This window comes from Ochotona princeps, chromosome 24 (assembly GCF_030435755.1).
Source record: "Ochotona princeps isolate mOchPri1 chromosome 24, mOchPri1.hap1, whole genome shotgun sequence".
NCBI lineage: Eukaryota > Metazoa > Chordata > Mammalia > Lagomorpha > Ochotonidae > Ochotona > Ochotona princeps.
Genome location: NC_080855.1, coordinates 3,924,935 through 3,952,818, shown reverse-complemented (window position 1 = coordinate 3,952,818; position 27,884 = coordinate 3,924,935). Strand labels below are relative to the sequence as shown.

The 27,884-nt window shown below is 52.8% G+C and overlaps 1 protein-coding gene across 1 annotated transcript in view; it reads right to left on the bottom strand.

Annotated features, from left to right (window-relative positions):
• PMS2 (PMS1 homolog 2, mismatch repair system component) overlaps positions 1-27,875 on the bottom strand; it is a 31,420-nt gene extending 3,545 nt beyond the window's left edge. The window contains exons 1-12 of the mRNA XM_058680292.1: positions 27,749-27,875; positions 26,464-26,603; positions 25,336-25,422; positions 24,695-24,797; positions 23,795-23,978; positions 20,013-20,180; positions 19,553-19,650; positions 18,434-18,533; positions 14,403-14,487; positions 11,150-11,305; positions 8,261-9,065; positions 1,518-1,685 (exon numbers count right to left, since the gene is read on the bottom strand). Coding sequence (XP_058536275.1) covers positions 1,518-1,685; positions 8,261-9,065; positions 11,150-11,305; positions 14,403-14,487; positions 18,434-18,533; positions 19,553-19,650; positions 20,013-20,180; positions 23,795-23,978; positions 24,695-24,797; positions 25,336-25,422; positions 26,464-26,603; positions 27,749-27,831 — 2,177 coding nt within the window. The 5' untranslated portion in view covers positions 27,832-27,875. The remainder of the gene's footprint in view (positions 1-1,517; positions 1,686-8,260; positions 9,066-11,149; positions 11,306-14,402; positions 14,488-18,433; positions 18,534-19,552; positions 19,651-20,012; positions 20,181-23,794; positions 23,979-24,694; positions 24,798-25,335; positions 25,423-26,463; positions 26,604-27,748) is intronic.
• Positions 27,876-27,884: the final 9 nt, after the last annotated feature.

The following is a 27,884-nucleotide window of genomic DNA, read 5'->3' as shown; positions in this document are numbered from 1 at the left end:
TAACAATTTAAGGGCCAGTGTTGCAGCACAGAGAGTTAAGGCACTGCCTGCAACACTGGCTCCCCGTATGAGCACTGGTTCAAGGCCAAGCTCCACTTCCAATCCGGTTCCCTGCTGATGCACCTGGGAAAGCAGAGACGGCCCAAGTGGCTGCGCTGCTTCTCTCTCCGCGCAAGACCTGGCTCCTGGCTCTGGCCTGGTCCAGCACGGGTAATACAGCCATCTGGGGAGTGAATCAGCACATAGAAGCTCTCTCTCTCTCTCTGGACAACTCTGCCTTTCAAATCAATCAATCAATCTTATCCTGCTCCTGCCCTCCCCCACCAAAAAAATGTAACAAAAATGCAACTTGCCCTCCTCTCTCAAGACAAACAGAATCTGAACAACAGGAACCCAGAGGGCAAGCTCCAACCCCTCCTCCCTCTGCCTGCACTACTGCCTCACCACTCTCCTCCTGCAGGGACCTCGAGCTCAGACGCAAACACACCATGCAGGCACAGGCTCTGTCCTGGCCCTCCTGGGACTAACACAGTAGTGGGAGGAGATGGTCAACGCATGAACTCTCACTCCAGGCAAGGAAGACAAACCCCTGCTGTTGGGACAGGGAGCAGGACCTGCCTCTGGGGTCACACAGCCCCTCTAAGGAAGGGAGCCCTGCGCTGCTTCTGGGGGCTGCAGAGAACCGAGAACCAGGGGTGAGGCCGGGTGGGGGGTGCACGCAGAAAAAGCGCTGGGCAGAGATGGCTCTCTGTGCCAAGACCCCGGGCCCACATACAGACAGACTCCACTATGAACGGAGTAAGCAGGCTGGCCACAGTGGTCGGGCAGAGGGAGCAAGAAGAAGCTTAGGAAACAAGGGCCCTGCCAGGCAGGAACTGTGCGTTCCACCCCATGGCCCTCAAGTGCCTGTCTCCCTGGGACCCACACTGGCCTGTGACTGTCTGGGGTCAATTGGCAATGCCACCCACAACCTCTCACACACAAACTGGCTAAGAAACAAATGACCAGCGCAGAGAAACACCCTCATTCAGTGCTACAAACTCACTTCTCAATGTCTTCGCTAATGCTGAAAACACACACAACTAACTTCAAAAGAACAAGAGAACAGACAGAACTGATTCCAGCTGGCAGACCACTGGGGCAGAACTTCCCTGGTCTGAGTTTATTCCTCCACCTGGCTAAGTTTTCGGATAGCTAGAAAGTGCATCCCACCACCAGGGACACAGTGGTCAGCGAGAATGGTCATGCTGACCAAGCAGAGCTGGGTACCCAATCACTCAATACTCGGAAGGCTTGGCAAGGGGAAGTGAACAGATACACAGGAGCTGCTTCTGCAAGGGAGCAGGCACTTGGCAAGGACAGCGAGGACCACAGTCACGAAAACCCTACTACATGCTTGCATATGGCCCAAGCTGAGACCGACGGACAGGACATGTGTGCACACACACACACGCACACACATACATGAGCCAAGTGCAGGAGCAACACGGGCGGCCGACACACATGGACCAACTCACGCTATGAGCCGCTGGCCCTGGAGCACCGTGTGCTGCTGCAGCATTTCGAAGTTGTACTTCTCGTCTGTGGCGTGCTGGTCCACTATGAAGAGGTCCTCTTGCAGTTTGGTGATGATGAACCCCAAGTTGAACTGACCGATGATTTCCATCTCCGCGAACATCGTTTTACTGTGGGCACACAATGTTAACTGGAGGAGCTCTGAAAAGATGATTTTTCAGGGTGAGCACGATGGTTCAACAGGCTAACCCTCCACCTTCAAGTGCTGGGATCTCCTATGGATGCCACTTTGTGCCCCGGTGGCTCCACTTCCCTTCCAGCTCCCTGCCTGTGTGGCCTGGGAAAGCAGTCGAGGACAGCCCAAAGCCTTGGGACCCTGCACCCACGTGGGAGACCAGGAACAAGGTCCTGGCTCCAGATCAGCTCGGCTTCGGCTATTATGGTCATTTGGGGAATAAGCCAGCAGATGGAACATCTTTCTCTCTCTAGCTTTGTAAATTTGTCTTTCCAATAAAACTAAATATATATTTTTTTAAAAATAAAAGATTTTCAACACAGTATGGGTCGGGCCAGGGTCGGTCACGACACAAACCAGTGCACATTACGGAATGCCAAGGTGAGGTGACTCGTGCCAGATGTGGCCACAGCACCCAACCAGCACATGTGAGAACCAGGGAGGGAGAGGACAGAGCTGGCAGGGGGAATGTGGGCTCCCCTGCTGGACAACCACTCCCACTGGATAGCGTGGGTTGGGATGGGGGCAGACCAGGCCAGGCAGGGCTACAACACCTGTGGGCCTCATGTGAACTAGATCAGGGAAAAGCCAGGTTGGGCTGACTGTTCCAACAGGTGCAAGCAAAAATTAGAGTGGGTGAGGGTTGGTTGGGCTTTGACGCAACGTCAGCTGGCAGAGGCTGGCACTGAAATTTAAATCTGTTAAGTTAAATTCCAGAACCACCTGCAGAGTGCAAAATCCGGGAGTGGGAATGGCCTAGAAGGGAAATAGTGGGCTCCTCCCTCTTGGGTTACTACTCCCACTGGAAACCAGGACAGAAAGGCACTAAACAGCATGTGTGTGGGCTGGATAGCTGGCTGGGTTGAACTAGGCTTCAATGCCCACTGACATGTGTGAGAGCTGAATGGGATGTGGGACAGACTGGACTAGTCTGCTGCACATACTGCCAAGCACGGGAACCAGGGCAGAGGGAGGGCTGCTGGGAGTTATTGTGGGTCGCTCTGACTAGGCTGCAGCTCCCACTGGTTCAAGTGAGGACCGAGTGTGTGCTGGGCAGAATCAGGCTGCACTGCAACACCCATGGGTTCCAGTGGACGACAGGGATGGAAACAGAACCGACCCACCAACTGCAACCACCAGCTGATTGGGGCGATGGACTGTGCCAGGCCCTGCACTTGCAAGTACACACAAGAATCTGTTCTGGGATCATCTCAGACAAAGCTCCTTTTGGGGATCTCCCCAATCAAACTGCCGGACTCAGAACCCTAACCATGAAGAGAAGTGCAGGTTCCATGGTCTGCCATGGAGTGCAAGTGCCAGAGCCGAGCCTCCTCAGAGGCTCAGACGGAGCAGTGGAGAGCATAACCAGGTGCACATGGAGGATATGGCAGTCCATCAGAAACTGCAGAGGACACCTGGCACCACAACAGAGGACAGAACAAATCAGTCAACTACCCCAGCCACATGTTGGCAGTGAAAAACTGGGCAAACGGAGACTCTAAGGTGGACTATGTCAATCAGTGGATTCTGCAGCTACTTCTGCAGCCAGGAGCCAGAAACTTCATCCTTGTCTCTCACGTGGGTAGGTAAGAGTCTAAATAATGTTACCTTCTATTCCTTGTCCCAGGCCAACAGCAGGGAGCTGGATCAGAAGTGGAGCAGCCGGTACTCCAACCAGCTCCCATCAGGGATGCCAGCCTCACAAGTGGCAGCTCCACCCACTATGCCACACAGCTGGCCCTGAACTGCTCTTTCCTCCATCCATCCATCCATTCAATGTGAGCCAAAAGAAAGAGGAAAACTCCCACCCACTGGACCAGGCCCCAAACTACGTCCCAGGGTGCGCAGAGGCCAGACTCAGGGAACAGGAGTGGGCTCAGGAGCCGACCCTAGGCCCTCGCGATGTGTGTGATTCAGCCACAGGCTCAACACCCGCCCCAAACCCAGATCCCGAAGGCACCGTGAACTCATTCTGTCCAGAGATGACGTTCATTGCTCCTGTTAACAACCTGGTACGCGTCCTTCCAGAGCTCTGCCCGGCAGCCCTCATTCTCCGAGCACTCCACTCCCATCACCATCACAGGGCAGCGACATGATCTGTCCAGACCCGTATCTGCGCATGTGCTTCGCTCTCGGCTGGCCACGTGGGATCCCCGCGTGTGGCTGGGCCACAACGGGCCAGCCAGCTCCTCTGCTGAAGGATACTTGCTCCCTGCTGCAGCGAAAACGCACAGCTACCTCACGCACTCTCCTGCACCCAAACCTGCCTGCACCCACGACAGCCATGGGCACAGGAAGCCTTTCAAGTTCACACTCCCCTTGCCCCAGTGTCCAAGAGCACCTGATGGCCATTGCTGGGCATTGGTCATTCTGTCATACGCCACTGCCAAAGTGGGTAGTGTTCAACATCTAACACCTTGATGAACACAAGAGCCACTGCAGGCGACAAGCACGCACGATCCGCCTCAAGTGATTTCCGATCAGCTGGCTCTCACCTTCACCAGCCGCGGAGCACGACCCTCCCGCCTCCCACTGACCAGGAGAGCTCAGCACCAAGTTCACGGCTGGGACACACAAGAAAAGCAAACTCCAAATCCTACCTTTGAGGGTCCATCTCTCAAATCAATTCCATACAGGTCAGAGTCCAATCAAGAGACCGAAAAGCCACCTGGCCGACATCAGGTGCAACACCAGGTGAACTGGAGAACAGGGGCTTCACTTCTTCTTTTTTTTTTTTTTTTAAGATTTTATTATTATTGGAAAGCCGGATATACAGAGAGGAGGAGAGACAGAGAGGAAGATCCTCCATCCGATGATTCATTCCCCAAGTGAGCCGCAACGGGCCAGTAAGCGCCAATCCGATGCCGGGAACCAGGAACCTCCTCCAGGTCTCCCACGCGGGTACAGGGTCCCAAAGCTTTGGGCCGTCCTCAACTGCTTTCCCAGGCCACAAGCAGGGAGCTGAATGGGAAGTGGAGCTGCCGGGATTAGAACCGGTGCCCATATGGGATCCCGGGGCTTTCAAGGCGAGGACTTTAGCTGCTAGGCCACACCGCCGGGCCCAAGGTGCTTCACTTCTAACGCTGTGGGAGTGGCAACCACAAGCAACTGTGACCCCTAGGGATCAGGGAGGGCGGCCCAGAGGACCTCCTGCAAGAGGCCCCACCTGCTGCCGCACACAGCAGGAGTGGCCGCTGCCGGCAGGACAGAGCGAAGCTGCCACGGTCAGCACCGCAGAGGTCTGCTGGCCTCTGCTGGGCTCTGCCCTGTGGGAGGACAGGGGGAGGGGCGCCCAGAAGCAGGAAGCTTGGCTTTGCAGTGTGCCTCTGGCGGCCTCTACTGTCAGAGCCTAACAGTGCACCAGGGCCCAGAAACAGGTGGGAGACACTGGAGCTGAAGCCCCTAAACTGCCACTGGCACAGATCCCACCTCTCCTGGGAGCTGTGTGAGCTTGACTCGGCAGCCCACGGAGGTCACCGTGGACAGAACCTGTGTCCTTGGCAGGGCCAGCTCCTGCCACACTCCACAACACGTGGCTTTACAAAGAGAATGAGCAAAGCACAAACCCGCTCTCCGGAACAAGGCTGCTTCACCTACCGCCCTGTGTCCATCTCAGTCTTTCCCATGAGATGCAGTTCCCAGGAAAAGTAAATAAACCACCTATTCATCAGCACAGCACAGGCCACGCGGCAGCTGTGCCCTGGCAGCCCCAGGCCCACGCCAGGGGATTGGAGTTTAACAGTCGGACCCGCCAGGAGCATGTCAGGAATGGGCTCCCCTGCGGGGCGGCCAGGTGTGCTGCCGTTCCTGTGGGCTCCTTAAGCGATTCTTATGTGTGCCAAACTCACAATCTGCAACAGGAGAGCAAGAAATTCCTGAACTGATGAAAACCGCTGTTCTTAAAAATGACAGTTAGGGCACCCGGCGCTGTGGCCTAGTGGCTAAAGTCCTTGCCTTGTACGCGCCGGGAATCCCATATGGGCGCCAGTTCTAATCCCGGCAGCTCCACTTCCCATCCAGCTCCCTGCCTGTGGCCTGGGAAAGCAGTCGAGGATAGCTCAAAGCCTTGGGTTCCTGCACCCGCATGGGAGACCTGGAAGAGCTCCTGGCTCCTGGCTTCAGATCAGCTCAGCACCGGCTGTTGCAGTCAGTTGGGGAGTGAACCATCGAACCGAAGATCTTCCTGTCTCTCCTCCTCACTATATATATCTGCCTTTCCAATAAAAATAAATAAATCTTATTAAAAAAATGACAGGGCAGGCACTATGATTGAGGGGTGAAGGTGGCATGGGGGATACCCCCATCCTATATTAGCTTCTCTGCTCCCAATCCAGCTCCCTACTAACACACCTGGGAAAGCAGCAGACGGCCCAAGTGCTTAGCCTGCATGCAGTTCCAGGCTCCTGGCTGCAGCCTAGTCCAGCCCCAGTCGCTGTGGCCACTTAGAGAGTGAACCAAAGAAAAAACAAATCCCTCACTGTCTTTTAAACAAATGAAAATAAATAAATACACTTTTATTTAAAATTTTTAATTAATTAATTCTCATTTGATGAGAGCCAAAAAAAAAGTCCCAAGGATAGAAACATGAGGTATGGGATGTGCTGCAGGTCTTCCCCAACAACCACACGGTCGTGACTGTGCCCCGAAGCTGCCTGGTCCTCCACCTTGGCTCCACACAGCCTAGCCAAAGTAACTGAGCTCTACCTGCCACATTTCATAAAGGAAGCAGTTCCTGGCATTTTTTAGAAGGCCAAAAAAAAAGTTATCTATTTATTTGAAAAGCAGAATCACAAAAAGAAAGCTCTTCCTCTCCCTGGTTCAGCCCCTGGAGCTTGCTCTGGGTCTCTCACGTGGGTACACGCATTTGAACCAACCTGCTTGCCCAGGTGCATTAGCAGGGGATCTGGATGGGAAGTGGAGCAGCCGGGACTCAAACTGGTATCCACATGCATGCTTACCCCAATATGCCACAACACCGCCACCCCGAACACTCTTTTTAATGTAAGCTAGACACTGTGAGAGTCTTAGCACTCACCCAGCACTGAGGAAGAGCGCCTAGCCTAACTCAAGGAAAACCTGTGTGGCCCAGACAGCAAGTACTGGGCTCGTTCAGGGTGACCAAGCTGTGCAGGGCCCAGGACAGAGCACAGCTCAACAGCTGATGAGACAAACACACACACAGGAAGTCTTGCAACGTAGCCAAGAGAAGCCAACATTGTAATAAGCAATAGTATGGGCCCTGTGCGGTAGCCTACTGTCTAAATCCTTCCCCTTCAAGTGCCGGAACCCCATGTGGGCGCCAGTTCTAATCCCAGTCACTCCACTTCCCTTCACCTCTGTTTGTGGCCTGGGAAACCAGTAGAGGATGGCCCAAGGCCCGCACTCACATGGTCACCTGGAAGTAACTCCTGACTCCTGGCTTCAGATCAGCTCAGCTCTGGCTGTTGCAGCCACTTTGGGAGCGAAACAACAGATGGAAGATCTTTCTATATCTCCTTCTCTCTGTATATCTGCCTTCCAATTAAAAAAAAAATCATAAATCTTAAAAAAAAAAAGAAAGCTACATTACTGTGAATAAAGTGGCAGAAGTGGACAGCATCATGGCACAGTGGGTTAAGCAGCTGCTCGCGACACTAGCGGCCAGTACAGGTGCAAGCTGTTCCACTTGTTTGAGCATTGGGGGCCCTTCCACTCATGCCGGAGACCTGGATGGAGCTCCTGGCTCCTGACTTCGGCCTGGTCCAGCCCTAGCTACTGCAGCCATTTGGGGGAGTGAACCAGTGGATTGAAGATCTATAATTCTACCTTTCAAATAAGTAAATTTTAGAAGAAAAAGTTGAGAGTGGTAGGGAGAGTGTTCTACAGTGACACATGTTCTCACTTCTCCTGATCCTAGGACCTCAGGTTTGATGATGTGCTTGCTGCTGTAATTTACATTCACAGACCGCAAGGAGCCATGTGCAGTGACAGCCCCACAGTCACACGGGAGATGTCCCCTGGCACTGAGAAGCTTCTGTGAGGGTGTCCTAGGGCCAGGAAGGCAGGACCCCCAGAAGGCACGCTGAAAAAACAAGCAGACACCGCTTTCAGCCGGCAGCAGAACGGGACACAAGCCAACGTGGGGATGGCACCTACAATGCCCACTAGATGCCTGGATCCCGCATCAGGGCTGCTCGGGCCTGCCTCCCGGCTCTGACTTACCACTCCAGTCTGCTGCCAGGCAGACCAGGGCAGGCAGCAGGCACTGCTGAAGCAATGCAGGCCCTGCCACCCAGGTGGGAGACTAGGAGGCCCCAGGCCCTTGGGGCATCTAGACAGCGAACCAGCAGTTGGGGGAAAGGTAAAGCTGACCTCTGAGCTGCTCCAGCATCAGGGCACAGAGGCAGCAGGCTCCCCCGGAGTGTACCAAGGCCACGGCCAAGGAAGCCCGTGGACCTGCAGCACAGCCCAGTCAGGCGGAGACAGGCTGTGCTCTGCCATGGGCCCCAGGCATGGCTGGCAGGAGCCTACCTGATCTCCTTCCTCAGCTCCTCCTCGGCAGCCTGGTTCTCCCCGGGGCAGATCCTGGCGCGGAACCTCCGGTAGCCGGCTTCGCCTCGGCTCGACGGTTCCTGCTGCAGCAAGCGCCTCACCCGCTTAGCCAAGGAGCTCATGGAGAAGTCGAGGGGCACGACACGCTTCCGGATGCTCACGGCCACGTCAGGCTGAGCCACCGGTCCGTCCTGCGGGCCCCTGCAGAGGGGAGCACCGTCCAGCTTCCCACGCTTGGCGCTTGGAGACAAGAGGCCAGCAGGTGCAGATGGGACTCGGAGGTGTTTTCGTTGTTCGTGGCACTTCTCGTGGGACTCTGAGGCCTCTGCGTGCTGTGACACGGTTTCCTGCAAGAGTCCGTCTTCCAGGGAACTTGCTGTACGGTCCGGGCTGCTGGGCCTGCCCCCCGAGTCAGCTGGGGTGCTGCTAGGCACCAAGACGTCCTCCCTGCCTGCCTCACCCACGCGGTCACAGGCACTCTTGCTGCGACTCACGGCCTCCACCCGAGGGTCCTGCTCGCCTCTGAGAGCGACAGAGCCAGGGAGAGGGCCGCGGCCTGAGGCCCTGGATGACGTCACTGTCCTGCCACGCGGTGGGGAGACCCGCCCAGGCGCAGGAGGCTCTGGGCTCTGAGATGCCGGACGGAGCGAGAAGGCCTCTCTCAGCCTGGAGACAGACACTGCCCTCCTCTGCTCCCCGCCCGGGGTGCTGGCCGAGGGGCAGCTGGCCTGCTTCTCTGGGCCAGGTCTCTCCACGTCCACCGTGTGTGCTTTTATGAAGTTGCCTAAAGAGACAGGAAGAGAGAAGGGCCTTAGAGGCTGCAGGGGACACAATGGGAAGCCACTTCCACACCAACCGCCGCTTCAGAAAAGAGGGATGCTGTGCACCTTGCTCACGGGAAGAAGCTCATCATGTCAGAAGTGGGCATCACTACAGATGTCCACGGGCTTTGTGGCCATCACCCTAACAGGACACCCCAGGAGGCAGGCACTAGGGAGGTGGTGACCTTGGGCAAAACAAGCATAGACCACAAGCAATGACCTGGCAAAACATCCAAAACCCAACCTTTTCAGAATTCTGGTAGTTAAATTAACCAGAGAATGTTAATTCATGAAGACGGCCAGTCTCAGTTGCGCCTTCCCAGCCGTGCGAACCCCTGAAAACCAATCGATCATGCTGGCCATCACGCAGCAGCCAACATCGGGAGGACTAGACGGGCTGGCCGCTGTCCCCACCTCTCTCCAGGGCAGGACGAGCACGAGGCCGGACAGCCGGGCAGGTCCTGACGCGCAGTCCCCGAGGGCCTGGGTGCAGTCGGCACTGCTGCCTGCTGGGCAAACAGCAGCCCACCACACATCGACAAGGAAAGGCTCAGGAAGCAGAGGGCCTGAGGGACGGTGAAAAATTCTAAGATTCAAAAGGCCCAAGTTCTCTACAAACACACACACACACAGAAGAAAGTGTGGCTCCTCCATAGGAGAAATTGTCAACACGCTCAGACGAGGCCAGAAGAAGGAATTCACTGGACAGAAGATTTTCAAACTGGCTGTTTAAGATACGTTCAGATATGAAACCCCATCTAAAGAATCAGATGAGATTACCAATAAAGAGAAAATTTCTCTTGAAAAAAATAGGAATTCCAGAGTCGAGAAGTTGCACAACTGAAGAAGGCCCTAGATGAGCTCAGCAGCAGGAGACAGAAGCCACAGAACCTGCAGGGGGACAGCGGAGGAGGTCAGCTGAGCGTCCCCTGCAGGAGGAACAGCCAGAGCGAACCAGTGGGGGCCTGTCGGATGCCATGAGGCACACAGTGAGAGGCACCATGGGGTCCCGGAGGACACAGATCATCCACAGGAAATCAGGGTCAACACTGCCCGAATCTGACGAGGCGTGAATCCAGACAGGAGAAGCAGCTCCATGAACACGGATGAGGGTACTACACCCAAGACTGGCTCCAGGCAGGTGCAGGAGACAGAGAAAACACAGTGGGAAGCGATGCGTCTTGCACAAACACACACCAGGCACTCTGGGCCAGGTAAACCACATGAGCACAGCGCAGTCACACAGCACCAGGGGTCACACAGTACCGGGACTTGCATGGCACCAGAGGACACACGGCACCGGGACTCGCACGAGCACCGAGCAGCTTCCGCCTCAAAGTGCCAACACAAAGACTGTCAACTGAGAAGTCAGAGCCTCACCAAACAGTATTTTAAGAGGGTAAAGATCTCTCTCCCTTTCTGGATTGGTAACTCTGCCTTTTAAACAAATAAAGCAAATCTTTAAAAGTACAGTTAAAAACAAGGGCTGGTGCCATGGTGTAGCAGGCAAACTCACCATCTGTGGCACTGGCATCCCATACCAGTTATAGTCCCAGCTGCCCCACTTCCCATCCAGCTCCCTGCTTGTGGCTGGGAAAGCAGTCGAGGACGTCCCAGCTGCCCCACTTCCCATCCAGCTCCCTGCTTGTGGCTGGGAAAGCAGTCGAGGACGTCCCAGCTGCCCAACTTCCCATCCAGCTCCCTGCTTGTGGCTGGGAAAGCAGTCGAGGACAGCCCAAAGCCTTGGGACCCTGCACCCACGTGGGAGACCCCGAAGAGGCTCCTGGCTTCGGATCAGTTCAGCTCCAGCCACTGCAGCTATTTGGAGAGTGAACCAGAGGATGGAGTATCTCTCTCTCTGTAATATCTGCCTTTTAAATAAAAATACATATATTTTTTACAAATTTGTAACTACATATTTTATAGTGTGACATATCCCCTATTTAAAATAGAAGATCTTGTTTCGGGTTAAAACAACTGAAGCCATGGGGAAGATCGGCGCCCAGCGGAGAGCTCGAGAAGCCGTGGGCAGGTGCCCCTTCCTCACCTTCCATATCCAACAGAGGCTGCTGGCTGACACTGAGTTTGTTCACGTCTCTGTCAAACATCCCCATCAGAGAGGTCTTCAAAATGGCCAACAGAAGCTTCTCCTCTTGCAGTAAGATCTGTCTTTTGTCTGGGGTCACATTCACGTCGACACATTCTGAGGTGCAGAAGGAAACGCACTGTGTGAAGTCCACCTTGGACAGCGCACACCTCACTGCCACTTTCTCACAAAAGCCATTATGGGGGCCCGGCAGCGTGGCCTAGCGGCCTAAGTCCTCGCCTTGAACGCCCCGGGATCCCATATGGGCGCCAGTTCTAATCCCGGCAGCTCCACTTCCCATCCAGCTCCCTGCTTGTGGCCTGGGAAAGCAGTTGAGGATGGCCCAAAGCACTGGGACCCTGCACCCATGTGGGAGACCCGGAAGAGGTTCCTGGTTCCCGGCTTCGGATCGGCGTGCACCGGCCCGTTGCGGCTCACTTGGGGAGTGAATCATTGGACGGAAGATCTTCCTCTCTGTATATCTGACTTTGTAATAAAATAAATAAATCTTTAAAAAAAAAAAAAGCCATTATGGTATCCTGATTAATATTCAAAAATTGCAGCATTAGCCTTGCAAACAAAGAAAGAACAATTTTTGAAAGAGACGAAATACGCAAAGATCTGAATGTATAACTTGTTAGGTAATAAAAGAAAAAGTAAACTATGATATTTTATCCATGAATGAATTTAACATTTAGACTATAAACCTACTACACTGTTAGCAAATGTGCACAATGTTGTATGCCTAGAAAGCATTAAATGATCAAACGCATTGATCCAGTCATTCTATATCCAGATATGTATCTTCAGGAAACAACTAAACATGTGTGGGTTATCTTATGGGGGGCCTGGAGGGTCTAGCTCACCACACCCACCTGTGTGGTGGGTGCTGAACCCGTGAGCCTCAGGGATGGGGGTTCCAGTGGGCCTTCGGTCTTCTGGCCCAGGTCCTGGGGCCCACCTACATAGTGGGTGTCAGGTCCATGAGCCCTGCGGATGGGAGGGTCCAGTAGGACTTGGGTCTCCTGGCCCAGGTCCTTGGGGTCTCCTGTGTGGTAGGTGCTGATCTATGAGCCCCATGGGTGGGGGTGTCCAGCAGGTCCTGGGTTTCCTGGCTCAACAGTGCTGAAGATGGAGTGCTGGATGGCAGACCACGGTGCATATGGAGGACATGATAGCTCATCGGGCCTGCAGAGGACATCTGGTACCACAGCAGAGAATGGAGAACAGAACAGATGGACCATACCCAGCCAAACAATGACAGCAACTATCTGGGTGATTGGAAACTATAAGGTCGAAGGTGTCAGTCAATGGACATTGGAAGGGATTCCTCATCCACAGATCAGCGAGATCGACACCATTTCCAAACTACTGCATCCACCTGGGCAGAACCTTCGGAACATGCGCCATTGTGACCCTGGGTTGACATCAGGTGGCCTTTCCCCATCCTCGGGTACTGGGATGGTTGGCAGGCTGGGCATGGCCTATCCCCTTATCTCTCCCCTCCCCCCAGAAACAGGAAGAAGAAATAGAAAGCTTGCAAACAATGATCAGACACAGCTCTCCCTAACCCTAGATCCTTCCCACCCCAATCGATCATGTAAGCATCATCTAAAATAAAAATAAATAAATAAATAAAGATATGTGGTGTATTTCAAAAGGTCATGGGCAAACAGAAGAGACTAGCTTTGTACAAAAATGTTTTCAAATCCACATGTAACTTTCTGCAAAAATTCAATTTCCACGAATGTTTTAAGCACTCCCTATATGTACAGATTTTTCTATCGCTTTTGGGGAGCAGCCAGCGCTGTGGCACAGTGGGTCGGGCTGCCTGGTTTTGACATCCACATCCCACAGAGGAGCACTGGCTCAAGTTGCAGCTTCTGGCTGATGCACCTGGGCAGACAGGAAATGGCCCAAGGACCCGGGCTCCTGTACCCACGTGAGATCAGGACCCAGTTCCCAGTCCCTGGCTTCGGCCTTGCTCGGACCTGGCAGCCATTTAGAGAATCTCATCAGATTCCCATCTCTCCGTCACTCCTGGGCCAATGCTGTTGTACAGCAACCTAAGCCTCTGCCTGCAGCACATCCCATATGGGTGCTGGCTCAAGTTCCAGCTGTTCCACTGCCAATCCAGCCCCTTGCTTACAGTCTGGGAAAGCAGATGACAGTGGCTCAAGTTTCTGCTATGCTATACTGACATGGGAAATGCAGAAAAAGCTCCTGGCTCCTGGTTTTAGAATGGCCCAGCTCTAGCCACTGCAGACATTTGGGGAATAAACAAGCAGATGCGAGACCTCTTTCTCTGCCAAAATCTCTCCCTCTCTCTGTAACTCTTTCAAATAAATAAACCGTTTAAAAATAATTTTTTACAAATTTACATTTGGTACGGTAGCTTAGTGGCTTAAGTCCTCACCTTGCATGGGCCAGGATCTATTATGGTGCTGGTTCACATCCTGGCTGTTCCGCTTCCCATCCAGCTCCCTGCTTGTGGCCTGGGAAAGCAGTCGAGGATTGCCCAAAGCCTTGGGACCCCGCACCGGCGTGGAAGACCTGGAAGAAGCTCCTGGCTCCTGGCTTTTGGCTTTGGCTTGGCTCAGCTCGGGCCACTGTGGCCCACTTGGGTAGTGAATCAACCCGTGGATGGACAATCTCTGTCTCTCCTTCTCTCTGTAAATCTGACTCCAATAAAAATAAGTCTTTAAAAAAATACACATTTTATTTGAAAGATAAATTCAGAAAGACAAAGATTTTCCAACTGCTTACTCCCCAAATGCCCTCAGCAGCCAGGGTGGGACCAAGTAACAGCCAGGAGCCTGGAGTCCGTGCAGTCTCCCACGTAGGTGGCAGGGGTCCGGGTATTGAGCCATCATCCGCGCCCCTGCCAGGTGCATTCAAAGGCAGCCAGCGTACAAGTAGGACAGCCACCACTCTGCTCTGGGATGTCAGCATTGAAACCAGCAGCTTAACCTACTGTACCATGGGGCTGGCACCTTGGGCAAACATTTTCATCTTTTCTTGCTTGAAAGTAAAAAACAAGTCCATTTTCCTAATGACACAATGAATACAGTTTTAATTAGAAAACAAGAAAATTTACGTGAACCCACATCAGCATAAATTGTTCTCTCTTTCCAACCACATTGGGGCTCAATAATTCCTTTTCTTTTGGGAGGACCGAAGCACCCGGCTGGCCGGAAACCTCAGGGCCACGCACCTGCGTCAACAGCAATGTTCAGAACGACGAACGGATGCTGGTGCCGGTTGTACATGTGGTACACCTCGTTCACGAGCCTGGAGACCTGCACGTAGAGAGAGGTCAGGAGGGAACACACACCCCTCCTGCGACGCCCCGGACACCTGCACACTGAGAGAGGTCAGGAGGGAACGCACGCACCCCTCCCAGGACCCCCCGGACACCTGCACACTGAGAGAGGTCAGGAGGGAATACACACCCCTCCTGCGATGCCCCGGACATCTGCACACTGAGAGAGGTCAGGAGGGAACACACACCACTCCTGCGATGCCCCGGACATCTGCACACTGAGAGAGGTCAGGAGGGAACACACACCACTCCTGCGATGCCCCGGACATCTGCACACTGAGAGAGGTCAGGAGGGAACACACACCACTCCTGCGATGCCCTGGACATCTGCACACTGAGAGAGGTCAGGAGGGAACACACGCACCACTCCTGCGATGCCCCGGACACCTGCACACTGAGAGGTCAGGAGGGAACACACACACCACTCCTGCGATGCCCCAGACACCTGCACACTGAGAGAGGTCAGGAGGAAACACACACACCACCACTGCGATGCTCTGAACACCTGCACATTGAGAGGTCAGGAGGGAACGCACACACCCCTCCTGCGACGCTCCAGATACCTGCATGCAGAGAGCGCTCAGGAGGGAACCCAAGCACCATTCTCACAACGCCCTGGACACAGCACACAGAGAGCACTCAGGAGGGAATGCACACACCCCTCCTGCAACACTCCAGACACCTGAACGCAGAGAGCAGCCAGGAGGGAACGCACGCACCCCTCCTGCGATGCCCCAGACACCTGCACACTGAGAGAGATCAGGAGGAAACACACACACCACCACTGCGATGCCCCAGACACCTGCACACTGAGAGGTCAGGAGGGAACGCACGCACCCCTCCTGCAACACTCCAGACACCTGTACGCAGAGAGCAGCCAGGAGGGAACTCAGCACCCCTCCTGCGATGCCCCAGACACCTGCACACTGACAGAGATCAGGAGGAAACACACACACCACTCCTGCGATGCCCCAGACACCTGTACACTGAGAGGTCAGGAGGGAATTCACACACTCCTCTTACGACGCCCCATACACCTGCACGCAGAGCAGCCAGGAGGGAACGCACGCACCACTCCCAGGACACCCCGGACACCTGCACACTGAGAGGTCAGGAGGGAATTCACACACTCCTCTTACGACGCCCCAGACACCTGCACGCAGAGCAGCCAGGAGGGAACGCACGCACCACTCCCAGGACACCCCGGACACCTGCACACTGAGAGGTCAGGAGGGAATTCACACACTCCTCTTACGACGCCCCAGACACCTGCACGCAGAGCAGCCAGGAGGGAACGCACGCACCACTCCCAGGACACCCCGGACACCTGCACACTGAGAGGTCAGGGAACGCACACACCCCTCCTGCCATGCTCTCACCAGATGGCTTCCCCACCAGCGGACAAGTATGCAAAGAACTCACTAGTGGCCAACAATCTGATAAGCGCAGACACGCCCAAGGAGATTTCAGTGGTTTGGGGAAAGGACCAGCGCCATGGTGCAGCCGGTTAAGCTGCCATCTGAAACACCTTACAGTGCTTATCTGAGCCCTGGTTCCCATCCTGGCAGCTTCACCTGCCACTCAGCTCTCCGCTGAGGTGCATCCTGGGAAGGCAGCTGATGACCCAGCCGCTGCCCCTAGCACACATGTGTGAGACTCGGATGGGGTTCCTGGCTCCTGGCTTCAGACAGGCCCAGCTCTGGCCAAGGCGGGCATTTGGGGAGTGAACCAGCAGATGTAAGATCTCTGTTTCTCCTTCTCTCTTTCGGTAATCCTTTTTTTTTTTTTTTTTTTTAAAGATTTATTCATTTTATTACAGCCAGATATATACAGAGGAGAGACAGAGAGGAAGATCTTCCGTCCGATGATTCACTCCCCAAGTGAGCCGCAACGGGCCAATCTGAAGCCGATCCGATGCCGGGAACCTGGAACCTCTTCCAGGTCTCCCATGCGGGTGCAGTGTCCCAATGCATTGGGCCGTCCTCAACTGCTTTCCCAGGCCACAAGCAGGGAGCTGGATGGGAAGTGGAGCTGCCGGGATTAGAACCGGCGCCCATATGGGATCCCGGGGCTTTCAAGGCGAGGACTTTAGCCGCTAGGCCACGCCGCCGGGCCCTCTTTCTGTAATTCTTTCAATTAAAATAAATAAGTACTGTGTCAGTGGGGGGAACCCAGTAACCCTGAAATCAAGACAAATCCCTCAACTCTAAGGCAAGCGGGCTGCTGCTGTGGTTTAGACGGTCACGCTGGCATCCCACATGGGCACTGGGCCGAGTCCTGGCTGCTCCACTTCCGATCCAGTTCCCTGATCATGGCCTGGGAAAGCAGCGGAGGACGGCCCAAGCGCTTGGGCGCCTGCACCCATGTGACAGGTCGAGATGAAGTTCCTGGCTCCTGGCTTCAGCCTGCTCTAGCCCCAGCATTCTACAAGTGAACCAGTGGGGAAGTTCTCTCTCTCTTTCTCTGCCTCTCCTTCTCGCTCACTCTCTAACTCTGCCTTTCAATCGAAAAAGTAAATAATTTAAAAACAAAACAAAACAAAAACAAAAACAGAAAGTCTGAGGCAGGGCCCTCCTTCTGCTTTGTCGGTGTTCAGGAGCCCCGGGCTGCGGCACTGAGGCAGTTTGTGACAGGCTGTCAGGGCTGTGTGTTCGCCTAGCTGTGCACAGCTACGCACATACATGTAACATATACATACACATATATGCATTTGAAACAACTGCACAGTCCTTTTTAAGTCCCTAAAAGAATACCTTCCTATTTGCAATCTTTAAAATATTCTTACTATTTGTATTACTATTTATTGGAAAGATAGAACATGTGAAAGATAAAGACCTTCCATATGCGGATTCACTTTCTGTAAGAAATGCAGTTCAACGCCCACAACAACTGGAGCTGGGGCAGGCCAAAAGCAAGGAGCCCAAAGCTCCTGCTGGGTCTCCCACATGCATGCAGGGGCCCAAGCACTTGGGTCTTTGTCGTCTGCCTTCCCAGGCACATGAGCAGGGTGCTGGATTAGCAGCACAGTAGGGGACTGCAACCAGTACTCTGATACGGCATGCCATTACCGCAAGTGGCAGCTTAACCCACTCCATCACAAAGAATATCCTTTCGGGACCAGGGTTGTAGCACAGTGCACTAAAGCACTACCTGAGATGCTGGCATCCCATGAGGGTACCAGTTCGAAACCTGGCTGCTTCACTTCCCATCCAGCTCCCTGTAAATAGGCCTGAAAAAACAGAAGATGGCCCAGGTTACTGGGCCCCTGACATCCATTTGAGACTTCTACACAGCGTTCTAGGCTCCTGGCTTCAGCCTGGCCCATCTGGCTATGGGAGACACCTGGGGAGTGAGTTAGTGAACCAGGGTTCACCTCTCCCTCTACAACTTTCAAATAGAGATTATTACACTTTAAGAATAAATGGGCCCGGCGGCGTGGCCTAGCGGCTAAAGTCCTCGCCTTGAAAGCCCCGGGATCCCATATGGGCGCCGGTTCTAATCCTGGCAGCTCCACTTCCCATGCAGCTCCCTGCTTGTGGCCTGGGAAAGCAGTTGAGGACGGCCCAATGCTTTGGGACACTGCACCCGCGTGGGAGACCTGGAAGAGGTTCCAGGTTCCCGGCATCGGATCAGCGCAGCACCGGCCCGTTGCGGCTCACTTGGGGAGTGAATCATCGGACGGAAGATCTTCCTCTCTGTCTCTCCTCTGTATATATCTGGCTGTAATAAAATGACTAAATCTTTAAAAAAAAAAAAAAAAAAAAAAAAGAATAAATGCAGAAACACATGTTTTTGACTAAAAGCCCCGAATTCAACATAAACTGCTTACACAGAAAAATCATTAAATGATTCATTAATTAAATAGAAAGTTAAAGGCACAAAGAGTAAACGCACACGAAGAGATGTATATGTCCCATAAATACCTTGGCTGGGTCACAAGGCCGTCGATTGATGAAGAAAAACTGTCTGTCGGTTGAGCTCCTTCCAGCACCGTGGGTGCACTGGGATATGAAACCTGAGATACTGTGTAAAGTGCACACATGAGGGCAGCGCTCCGGAACAAGGTCAGCAGAAACACACCTCCACAGACAAGTACAGCATGCCCCATCCCAGGCCTCCAGAACATTCCGGAGCCCCTATGGTCACTGAGTCCAGCCCGGGCAACCCAGAGGCTCACACCCTCTCCTCTTTCCCTCCCTGAGAGGTCCGGGGCCTGCATGGGAGGACCCAGAACCGCTGTGAGTGGACTTGAGTGGACTTGTCCCTGGAATGCACCCACTTGGAGCCAGGGTCCGGCCCACATTCTCTGTGCTGGACGGGCACAACGCCTTCCCGGAGGCATCGGTCCAGTGCTGCTCCTGAGGGGGGCAATACCCTGGGTCTGCATTTTCCCCTAAGCGCACAGAGACTTCACAGGCCTGCACCAGAAGCGAATGGAGGGATTGATGATGGGGAGCTGTCTTTATGGCACCAAGCCCGTCCAACCCGTGGCTGCTGCTCTTACGCTGCCCTAATGCTGCTGGACCACCGGTCCGCCAGACCCCTAAAGGCCAACTCATGTACAGCAATTTAAAATAGGTGCCAACATGCAGTGCGTCAACCCTGAGTAGGGCAACAAGCCTGCCCTAACACATGGCCACACTCAAAACACTGTTCTGTAGCAGCAACACACGAGGCCTTTAAAAAGCCGATGGAACATGCACATTATAAAAGCAAACAGAACCACTACGACTGGCTTTTAAAATTTTTTGCACAATATTGCGGTCACTTGGGGAGTGAATCAACGGATGGAAGATCTTCCTCTCTGTCTCTCCTCCTCTCTGTATATCAGACTTTGCAATAAAAATAAGTAAATCTTAAAAAAAAAAAGTTCTTGCACAAGAATAAACTTATCTATGAATCTCATTTTCTATGAAATATAGCTAACTGTTTTATAAAAGACCTTAAAAAATAATTTAAAAAAAGACATAAGAAAGACTATCTTTAGGAGGAAAAAAATGAAAAGAAAGGAGGGCAGCTTTCCTGGCAGGGACGGAACTTACTGGAAGAGGTTGTGCAGCGTCTCAGAGCAACTGAGGCCGTACTCCTCACAGACGGGGTCGCTGGGGGGCAGCTGCACGAAGGGCAGGAGGCTTTGTAACTGGAAGGAGACAAGCGTGCAGTTAGCTGCCTGAGGACAGGCCGACGCCTCTCTGCAAGCCACAGAGTGCACCTTGCTTCCTAGCCAGGTCACCTGCGTGTAGGGCACAAAGAGATTGGAGGCCCCAAGACTTCAACTGCCACGGTCAAACCACAGGCACTCCCAGCTATGTCTCAGCCACACTCTGCCTGTGAGAGGCAGGAAGCAGGAAGCAATTAGAAATGTTTGGCTCTCGCACTCCGGTCCCTGGGATAGGTACTTTGGAATCCAGCCCTCGGAGGCCACTCAGTGCTGTCGGTCAGGACCGCGGGCACCTGCGATCACCGTGGGGCGAGAGAATGCCTGGGAGCAAGTGCCACTACCTGCTTCTGCCCAAACACAGACGCGATGTTCTCCTTCACGCTGGAGCTGCCACTGGTGCACGCCACAGGCTGTCGCTTGCCTTGTCCCAGCTGGTTGGTGCAGCTGACACGGATGCCCGTTGAAATGATGCAGTATGCGTGGAGGACCTGGACCATTTTGGCATACTCCTGTTTGAAAAAATAAAAGCAAAACAAACAAAAAACACAAGGCCCTGAGTTACTTTAATCCCACAGGGATTACATGGGAAAAGTGACAACATTGAGTCTGAAGATCCTGTGACCTCCTGTAGCCACCCGCACAGCGCGGGCAGCAAGTGACCACACAATGGTCTACAGAGAGGCAGCTTCGGGATGCCACTGACGGGCTCCTAGCACTGTCCATCACTATAAAACACACGAAAGAGGGCATGATAGTCTAGTGGCCAGATCCTCACCTTGATAGTCTAGTGGCCAGATCCTCACCTTGCACACATCAGGATCCCATATGGGCGCCAGTTCTAATCCCAGCAGCTCCACTTCCCATCCAGCTCCCTGCCTGTGGCCTGGGAAAGCAGTCAAGGACGGCCCAAAGCCTTGGGACCCTGCACCCGTGTGGGAGACCTGGTAGAAACTCCTGGCTCCTGGCTTCAGTCTGACCCAACCCTGGCTGTTGCCGCTGTCTGGGGAGTGAACCAGGGAATGGAATATCTCTCTCTCTAACTCTGCCTTTCAAAAAATATTAGGGAAAAAAACCCATATTCCCTTTATCTTGTAATTGCACCTCTAGAAATGTGTCTCTGAAGACAGACCAGCAGGGTTATGTCAAGACATTTTAGCACAGCTACGCCTATGGAAGGTCAGAAAGAACCTAAACCGCCCTGAGCAAGGAGCTCACCAGCAAAGGCCCATCCACGCCCTGCTGGAGCAGTGAATAAGGTGGAGTGCGCTCCCAAAGACAACGGTTACGATACACAGAGTCAGCTATCCAACATGCACACACAATCACTGTCCTGAAGAATCCAAACACACACAGATTGAAGAACACATATGCAGGTACTTCAAAATGTTTGTGCAAAGTGGAACCGATCATGCAAAATAGTTCTGAAATTCAGATATATGGGAGTCTTAAAAAAAAATTCACAGAGGGCCTGGCGCGATAGCGTAGTGGTTAAAGTCCTCACCTTGAACGCACAGGGATCCCATATGGTCACCAGTTCTAATCCCAGCAGCCCTGCTTCCCATTCAGCTCCCTGCTTGTGGCTTGGGAAAGCAGTCGAGGATGGCCCAAGGCCTTGGGAATCTGTACCTGCATGGGAGACCTGGAAGAAACTCCTGGCTCTTGGCTTCAGACTGGCTTCAGCTCCAGCTGTTGCGGTCAGCTGGGGAGTGAACCATCGGACGGAAGATCTTCCTCTCTGTCTCTCCTCCTCTCTGTATATCTGACTTCGCAATAAAAATTAAAAAAAAAAAATCACAGAAAATCTACTCTCGGGGCTCCTCAGATGGAGTCGACTCCGCTGCCAGTCCTGGCTGCCAGCTGCCATGTGGGAGGCAGCAGGGGATGTGAGTGCCCAGCACCCACACAGGAAACCAGGGTCGCACTCCTCGTTTGGGCCTGGCTCAGTCCTGGCTGTTGTGACCACCTGGGGAATCAGGCAGCACACAGACGTCTCTCTCTCTCTCTTTCAAGCTAAAAAAAAAAAAAGCCTTACACATTTGAATTCAAAATTCTACAGCAAAATAAGCTTATGAGGGCAGGAACCAGAGGCAGGGCTGTCAGTGCTGACACACACCTTGGGAGGCAGCAGGTGTCGGCCCGACTGGCTGCATTCCCCAACCACCCACGCAGGACAGTTGCACTGCGTGACTCTGTGGCTCATGCTATTGCAGGCATCCAAGCAGTGAACCGGAGGATGGGAGATTTAAATAAAACAAAACTTAAAAATAATAATAAAAAAATAAACTTATCTTCTAAGGCCATTGTCGGAATACATCCAACAGGACGGCTGGGACCACAGAGGCCTGTGGGATCCAGCTCAGAGGCTCCAGCGACAGGCGGAGGGCCTCTCACCCAGAGGGCACTCTTGCCCCCAGTGAATCTTTGGAGGGTGTACATCCAATTATCCTAGATCAAAGCAGTGCTTCTCATCAATCTCTCACACCAATGGTGCTTTGATCCAAGTGCCTTGTTAGCTCTCCTGGAGCTCCCTGCTTACACACATGTGGCACGAGTCACTGTAACCGGTGTCTGTGAACTGTTGCTTTGCTGAATGTATATAAACTGGAACCCTGGAATAAAGTCTGTCAGTTGCCCAAGAGAGCACTGTCCCCCACTGTCCCCCACTCCTTCCCAGTCCCCAGGAACCCACTAGGTAAACTTGGAGCCGTTTTGCCACCAACTTCCTACACAGTTAAAGAACAGAAGCTGAACTCAGGTAGGGTAAGAATGAGAGCAGACAATTTCAACTTTCAGTTGCGTACAGATTATGGATAACTGGAACGCTGGGCACATTACACGACTTGCTTTCATTATACTAATTTACTTATCTCAAGAAATTTCCCAACACTTATAAACACATGGAATTAACTCTTAGTAATGCAATTTATTCTTTTTTTTTTTTTTTTTTTTTTTTTTTAAGATTTATCTGACACAGCTACAGAGAGGGAGAGCCAGAGAGCTCCTCCATCTGCTGGTCCACTCCCCAGGGGCCACTGTGGCCAGTGCTTCCCCAGGTGGGAGCCAGCAGCAAGCAGTCTCTTCCTGGTGCTTCACACGTCCCTCCTAGGCCTATCTCCTGCTGCTGCTTTTCCCGGGCCATGAGCAGGGAGCTGGACCAGACACAGGGCAGCCGGGACATCAATCAGGCACTCATATGAATGCCCAATGTCACAGGTGGTGGCTTTAGCTGCTAGGTCACAATGTCAGCTCCCACTCCCTCGCAGTAATTTTCTGAGATGATCATTTTTACCTTATATAAAATGCCAATAGATAAATAAATACTTTGTACACTGTCACAATTCTAAGCTAAAACTTCACGTGTAAAATTGCTCTACAAGTTAAGTTTTCAGTTGTGTGTAAGTAGCTTGTCAAATTCTAAAACGGATACATACATATATGAGAAACGTACACACCACAAGGCAAAGCACAAGGACACAAGAGCCTCATGAGACTGCAGATCCAAGCGGCCATGGGCGTGATCTAGTCTTCCAGCTCTCCACCCTGCACCTAGGCCAACTGTTGGGACACATCCGGAATCACTGAACACGGGCAATACCGTAATTGGCATTCTAGACACAATAATTAGTGTCTCAACAAACATTAGCTGTTTTAATTGCACTCAAATTCGTAAAGATTGCAATACTCCGTTTTCACCCAAAGAAATACAATATTTGAAAAATGAAGACAGGGATGGGCACTTGGTACAGCGGTTTAAGATGCCCCCTGGGATGCCGGGTTCAAGCCCCAGCAGGTCCTCTGCCAGCTCCAGCTTCCTGCCAGTGGCCAGCCTGGAAGGCAGCGGGAGAGGAGCCCAACCTCGGGGTCTGCGGAGTGCCCAGCTCTTGGACACATGGGAAGCAAACCAACAGATGGCAGCTGCTGCATCCCTGCATGCCAAGAAACATTCAAATTCTTTTTCAATAAACACAAAACTCAAAAAAGGTACTTATAAGGCATCCATGTATGCCTGAGAAACCGGATCTGCCACCAGTGACTCATCATCAAGATGACGCTCTCTGCAGAAACCAGAGGGGAGGAGCCAATGGCAGGCGAACCGCGCACGCACACGGGTCACTCACCACACCTTCTTAATATTCCTCTGAAATTCCTTGTGGCGCACAGGCAGCGGATAGAACAGTTGCTGCACGCTGACTGTGGTCCCTCGGGGTCGTGGACAGGGCGTTTTCTGGAGGATTTTCCCATTGTGGTCAAATACCAGGCGGGTGCCAACCTGTGTCGACGAGTGGCAGGTGGAGATGCTCACGTCACTGCAAGAGACCACCAGGCGTGGCACGTTTAGTTAGGGGATCACCGACGCTGGCAGCGACACTTGTGCTCGCTTTCCTGTCTCCCCAAGCCCCTCTGAAATAGATGCGGATGTCTCCCTGAGACAATCCGCCGGGTTCAGACCGGCCAGGAGCCTTCACAAAGCCCGAGGGTCGGCACCTAAAGACAGGGAGTGCAATGAACACTCTGATATGGAAGTAGATCTCACTTTCTAGGCTGAACTGCGGAATTATGTATTTGCCCAAAATAAACGCTTCTTGGTTTTGTTGATGTTCTAGCAAAACCTTAAAAAGAGATTTTAAAAAAAAAAAAAAGACACCACAATTCAAATACATAATCACAGAAAAGTAACATCTGTGCTAAGAATTGAGTTTGCTGGTTGCATTTTTTTTTCTAAAAGTTGAATACAGATTAAGACCAATGGGATCAACAGCTTCTTATCTATGTTATTTTAAAATTGAGAAACTGCTGTTTTGACAAAGGTAACAAAATTTTTTAATACTGTTGGTTTCATTTCATTCATTTACTTCTTTTCGGTTACTCCTCCCATTTCAGAATGTTACTTTGGGCAATACTGAGAGTTGGCAGGTGAGGCATTTGTACAAGTGGGGGGTGAGCAATAGCGCAGCGACTGTGAGATGCTTGGGCAGTTCAGGGAGGATTGCCAAGGGGCTGATGGATGAAAGCATCGCATCACCTCAGGGCGCAGAGCGAGCTCAGAGCTTCCCCCCGGAAGCCGAAGGTCGTGACGTGTGTGAGGTCAGCGAAGTCTTGAATCTTAGAAGTGTGGTGCTTCAGGGCTGCAAGAGGGAAGGAAGGAGGGCCCGGTGACACCAGAGACACGACGGGGAGAACACCCACTGCAGCCGCCACCCTAGAACACGGTCTCGGGCAACACAGGGGACAGTGCCCACTACACCCATCATGACCACCCCCCAGAAAGCGGTCTCGGGCAACACAGGGGACAGTACCCACCACACCCATCATGACCACCCCCCAGAACACGGTCTCAGGTGACACAGGGGACAGTACCCACCACACCCATCACGACCACCCCCCAGAAAGCAGTATCGGGCAACACAGTGGACAGTACCCACCGCACCCATCACGACCACCCTCCAGAACACGGTCTTGGGAGACACAGGGGACAGTACCCACCGCACCCATCATGACCACCCCCCAGAAAGCGGTCTCGGGCAACACAGTGGACAGTACCCACCAACCCAACACAACCACCACCCCAGAATACCGCTTCAGTGTCTCCTAGACAGAGGACCCACAATTCTGAGGCCTGTGGCCCCATTCTGTTACCAGTAAGACAAGAAACACCTCACTTACTCAGGCCTTCGAAGTTTTCTTCTTCCACTCCACATCCGTTGTCTGAAACTTCAATGAGATCCACCCCGTAGTCTTTCAGTCTTAGCTCTAAGCAATTTAAAATATTTACACCTCAATGGTTGTACCAAGTTAAAAGGCTATTATGCTGCCACTACTTATAATGCATAATTCAAATTAAAGTTTGAAAGAGTACTTCTATTTATATGTGTTACTGTCACTTTGTGTCTTTCATTTCTTATAAAAGCTGCTTTTTTCCTTCTTACTAGCACAGAATATGTTTTTCGTTTGTCATTTGTCCTTTGAAAGGAATAATTTTAATAATCATTACAGAAAACAGGATGGGAACAGGCAAGGTGGCATACAGGCTAATCCTCCACCTACAAGTACTAACATCCCAGATGGGCACCAATTTCAAGTCCAGGCTATTCTACTTCTGACCTAACTCCCTGGTTGTGGCCTGGGAAGGCAGCGGAGGATGGCCCAAGGCCTTGTGCCCCTGAAAGTCACATGGGAGACCAGGAGGAAGCTCAGCTCTTAGTGGTCTTAGTGGCCACCAGGGCGGTGACCTTTCTTTGTTTCCTGAATCCTCTAAGGCCCTCCCACCTGCACATTCATTCTTCAATGACAGAATAATTTTTAAAATTTGTTTTTATTAGAAAGGCAGATCAGATTTACGGAGAGAAAGATCTTTCATCTTCTGGTTCACTTCCCAAACGGCTGCAGAGGCCAGAGCTGAGCTCATCTGAAGCCAGGAGCCCAGAGCTTCTTCTGGGTCTCCCAAACAGGTGCAAGGGTCCAAGGCCTTGGGCTGTCCTCCATTGCCTTCCCAGGTCACAAGCAGGGAGCTGGATAGAAAGTGGAGCAACTGGGACATGAACCAAGGCCCACAGGGGATCCCGGCAGTTGCAAGGTAAGGATTTAACCACTGAGCCATCACCCAGGTCTCGGGTTTTTATTTTAAAGGTGAATGGTTATTAGTACTATTACTGCCTAAATCCTAGGCATGTCACAGGTGCTAACTTTTAAGCAATAATTCACAGATATACCAAGGATTTTTATTATAGGAACACACATTTTTGGAGTCGAACAGTACACCAAGGCCTAAAGGCAGAAAGCTCAGGAACTCACCGATGTTTGTGGCGCCTGCGTCCACGCTGTTTTCTATCAGCTCCTTCACGGCCGTGCTGAGGCTCAGTACCACCTGCCCAGAGCAAATCTGATGGACTGACTTCCGGTCAATGGGTCGGATGGCCTTGGCAAGCTCTGTGCTGAACGAACCGGCAGGGAGCATCCGGTTATACATTTTCATTTGCATGTACCCACCCTTGATGGGACCCTAGCCACGAAGCGAGCACATTGCTGACGTAATCCTTAAACACCTATGCAAAAATACCTTGGGATAGATGCTTCAAGTGCAGGTCATAAAAACATTTTTTACAAGTCATAAAAAACGTTTCAGTTAAAAGTAATTATTTTGCTGTATTGTATCCCTTGAGCTACAGGCCAATCTTTTCACATCAGTGAAAAAAAAAAAATTCAAGTGGGACACACGATGGTTATCATCCCAAAAACCTCTTGGGAGTGGGGGATCCCAGTCATGTGGTCACTGCTCCCTTGGAGACCCCCCACGTAAATTCTATAGAACCCCACCTCTTACAGCTGATTTATCTACCAATTCTCCCCTCCAGCCTCCCCCTGCCCATGCCAATCCAGTGTCCAGGCTGCCACCAGCGATGCTCAAAACCTCAGTAATGCCAAGCCTGGAGACCTACAGCGCTGCCTCCTAATGGGGGGCAGGGTGTCCCCCCACTCCGCCTCATCCTGTCACTCTCCAGGCCTGCCCCTTGTCCCAAGCCTTCTTCACGAGCACCTTTAGTTTAACCACTTTCAGAGCAGAGCCCGACTTCCGGCACACCCCCTTGTGCAAACTGGGGATGCCCACCCTCTCCCCGCAAAAGGCACAAGGGTGGACATGGGGGTGCCGCGGTTTCTGAAATAATAATAATCCCCCACGGGGCTCGGCCCAGACCAGGACTTGGAAGCCCACCCCCTCCCCAAAACATGCTCCACTGAGAGGGGGACCGCAACATGTGCTCTAGGAGAGAGGAATTCGTGTGTAGATGGCCAACTCCACACTCCTGCTTCTCAACTCGGGGCGACGGCATCCGCTCCAGAGGGGACTCACGTCCAACTGCAGCCGCCCATTGCACCCCGAGCCCGAGGAAACGGAGGCGGGGGCTCCGGCCCTGAACCCCCAAAGCCGAGCGGGTCGCCGGAGCTCCGGGGACTGCACGCTGGCCGCGCGTCTCCCTCCATCCCTTCCCCCGTATTCTTCCGGGCGCTGGAACGCCAAGGTCCTCAGAGAAGGGGAGAGCGCGAGGGCAGAGCGGCACCGCCGAGTCCCCCAATTCACCTGCAGCCTTCAGCTCGCTCCATGACTGCGGAAGGCGCCCCGCCTCCGGGACCGAGGCCGACTCGCGCTTCCCGACCGTCCATTGGCTGCTCTCGCCCCTGCGTCCCGCCTCTTCCGGGAGGGCAGCAAACGCTCA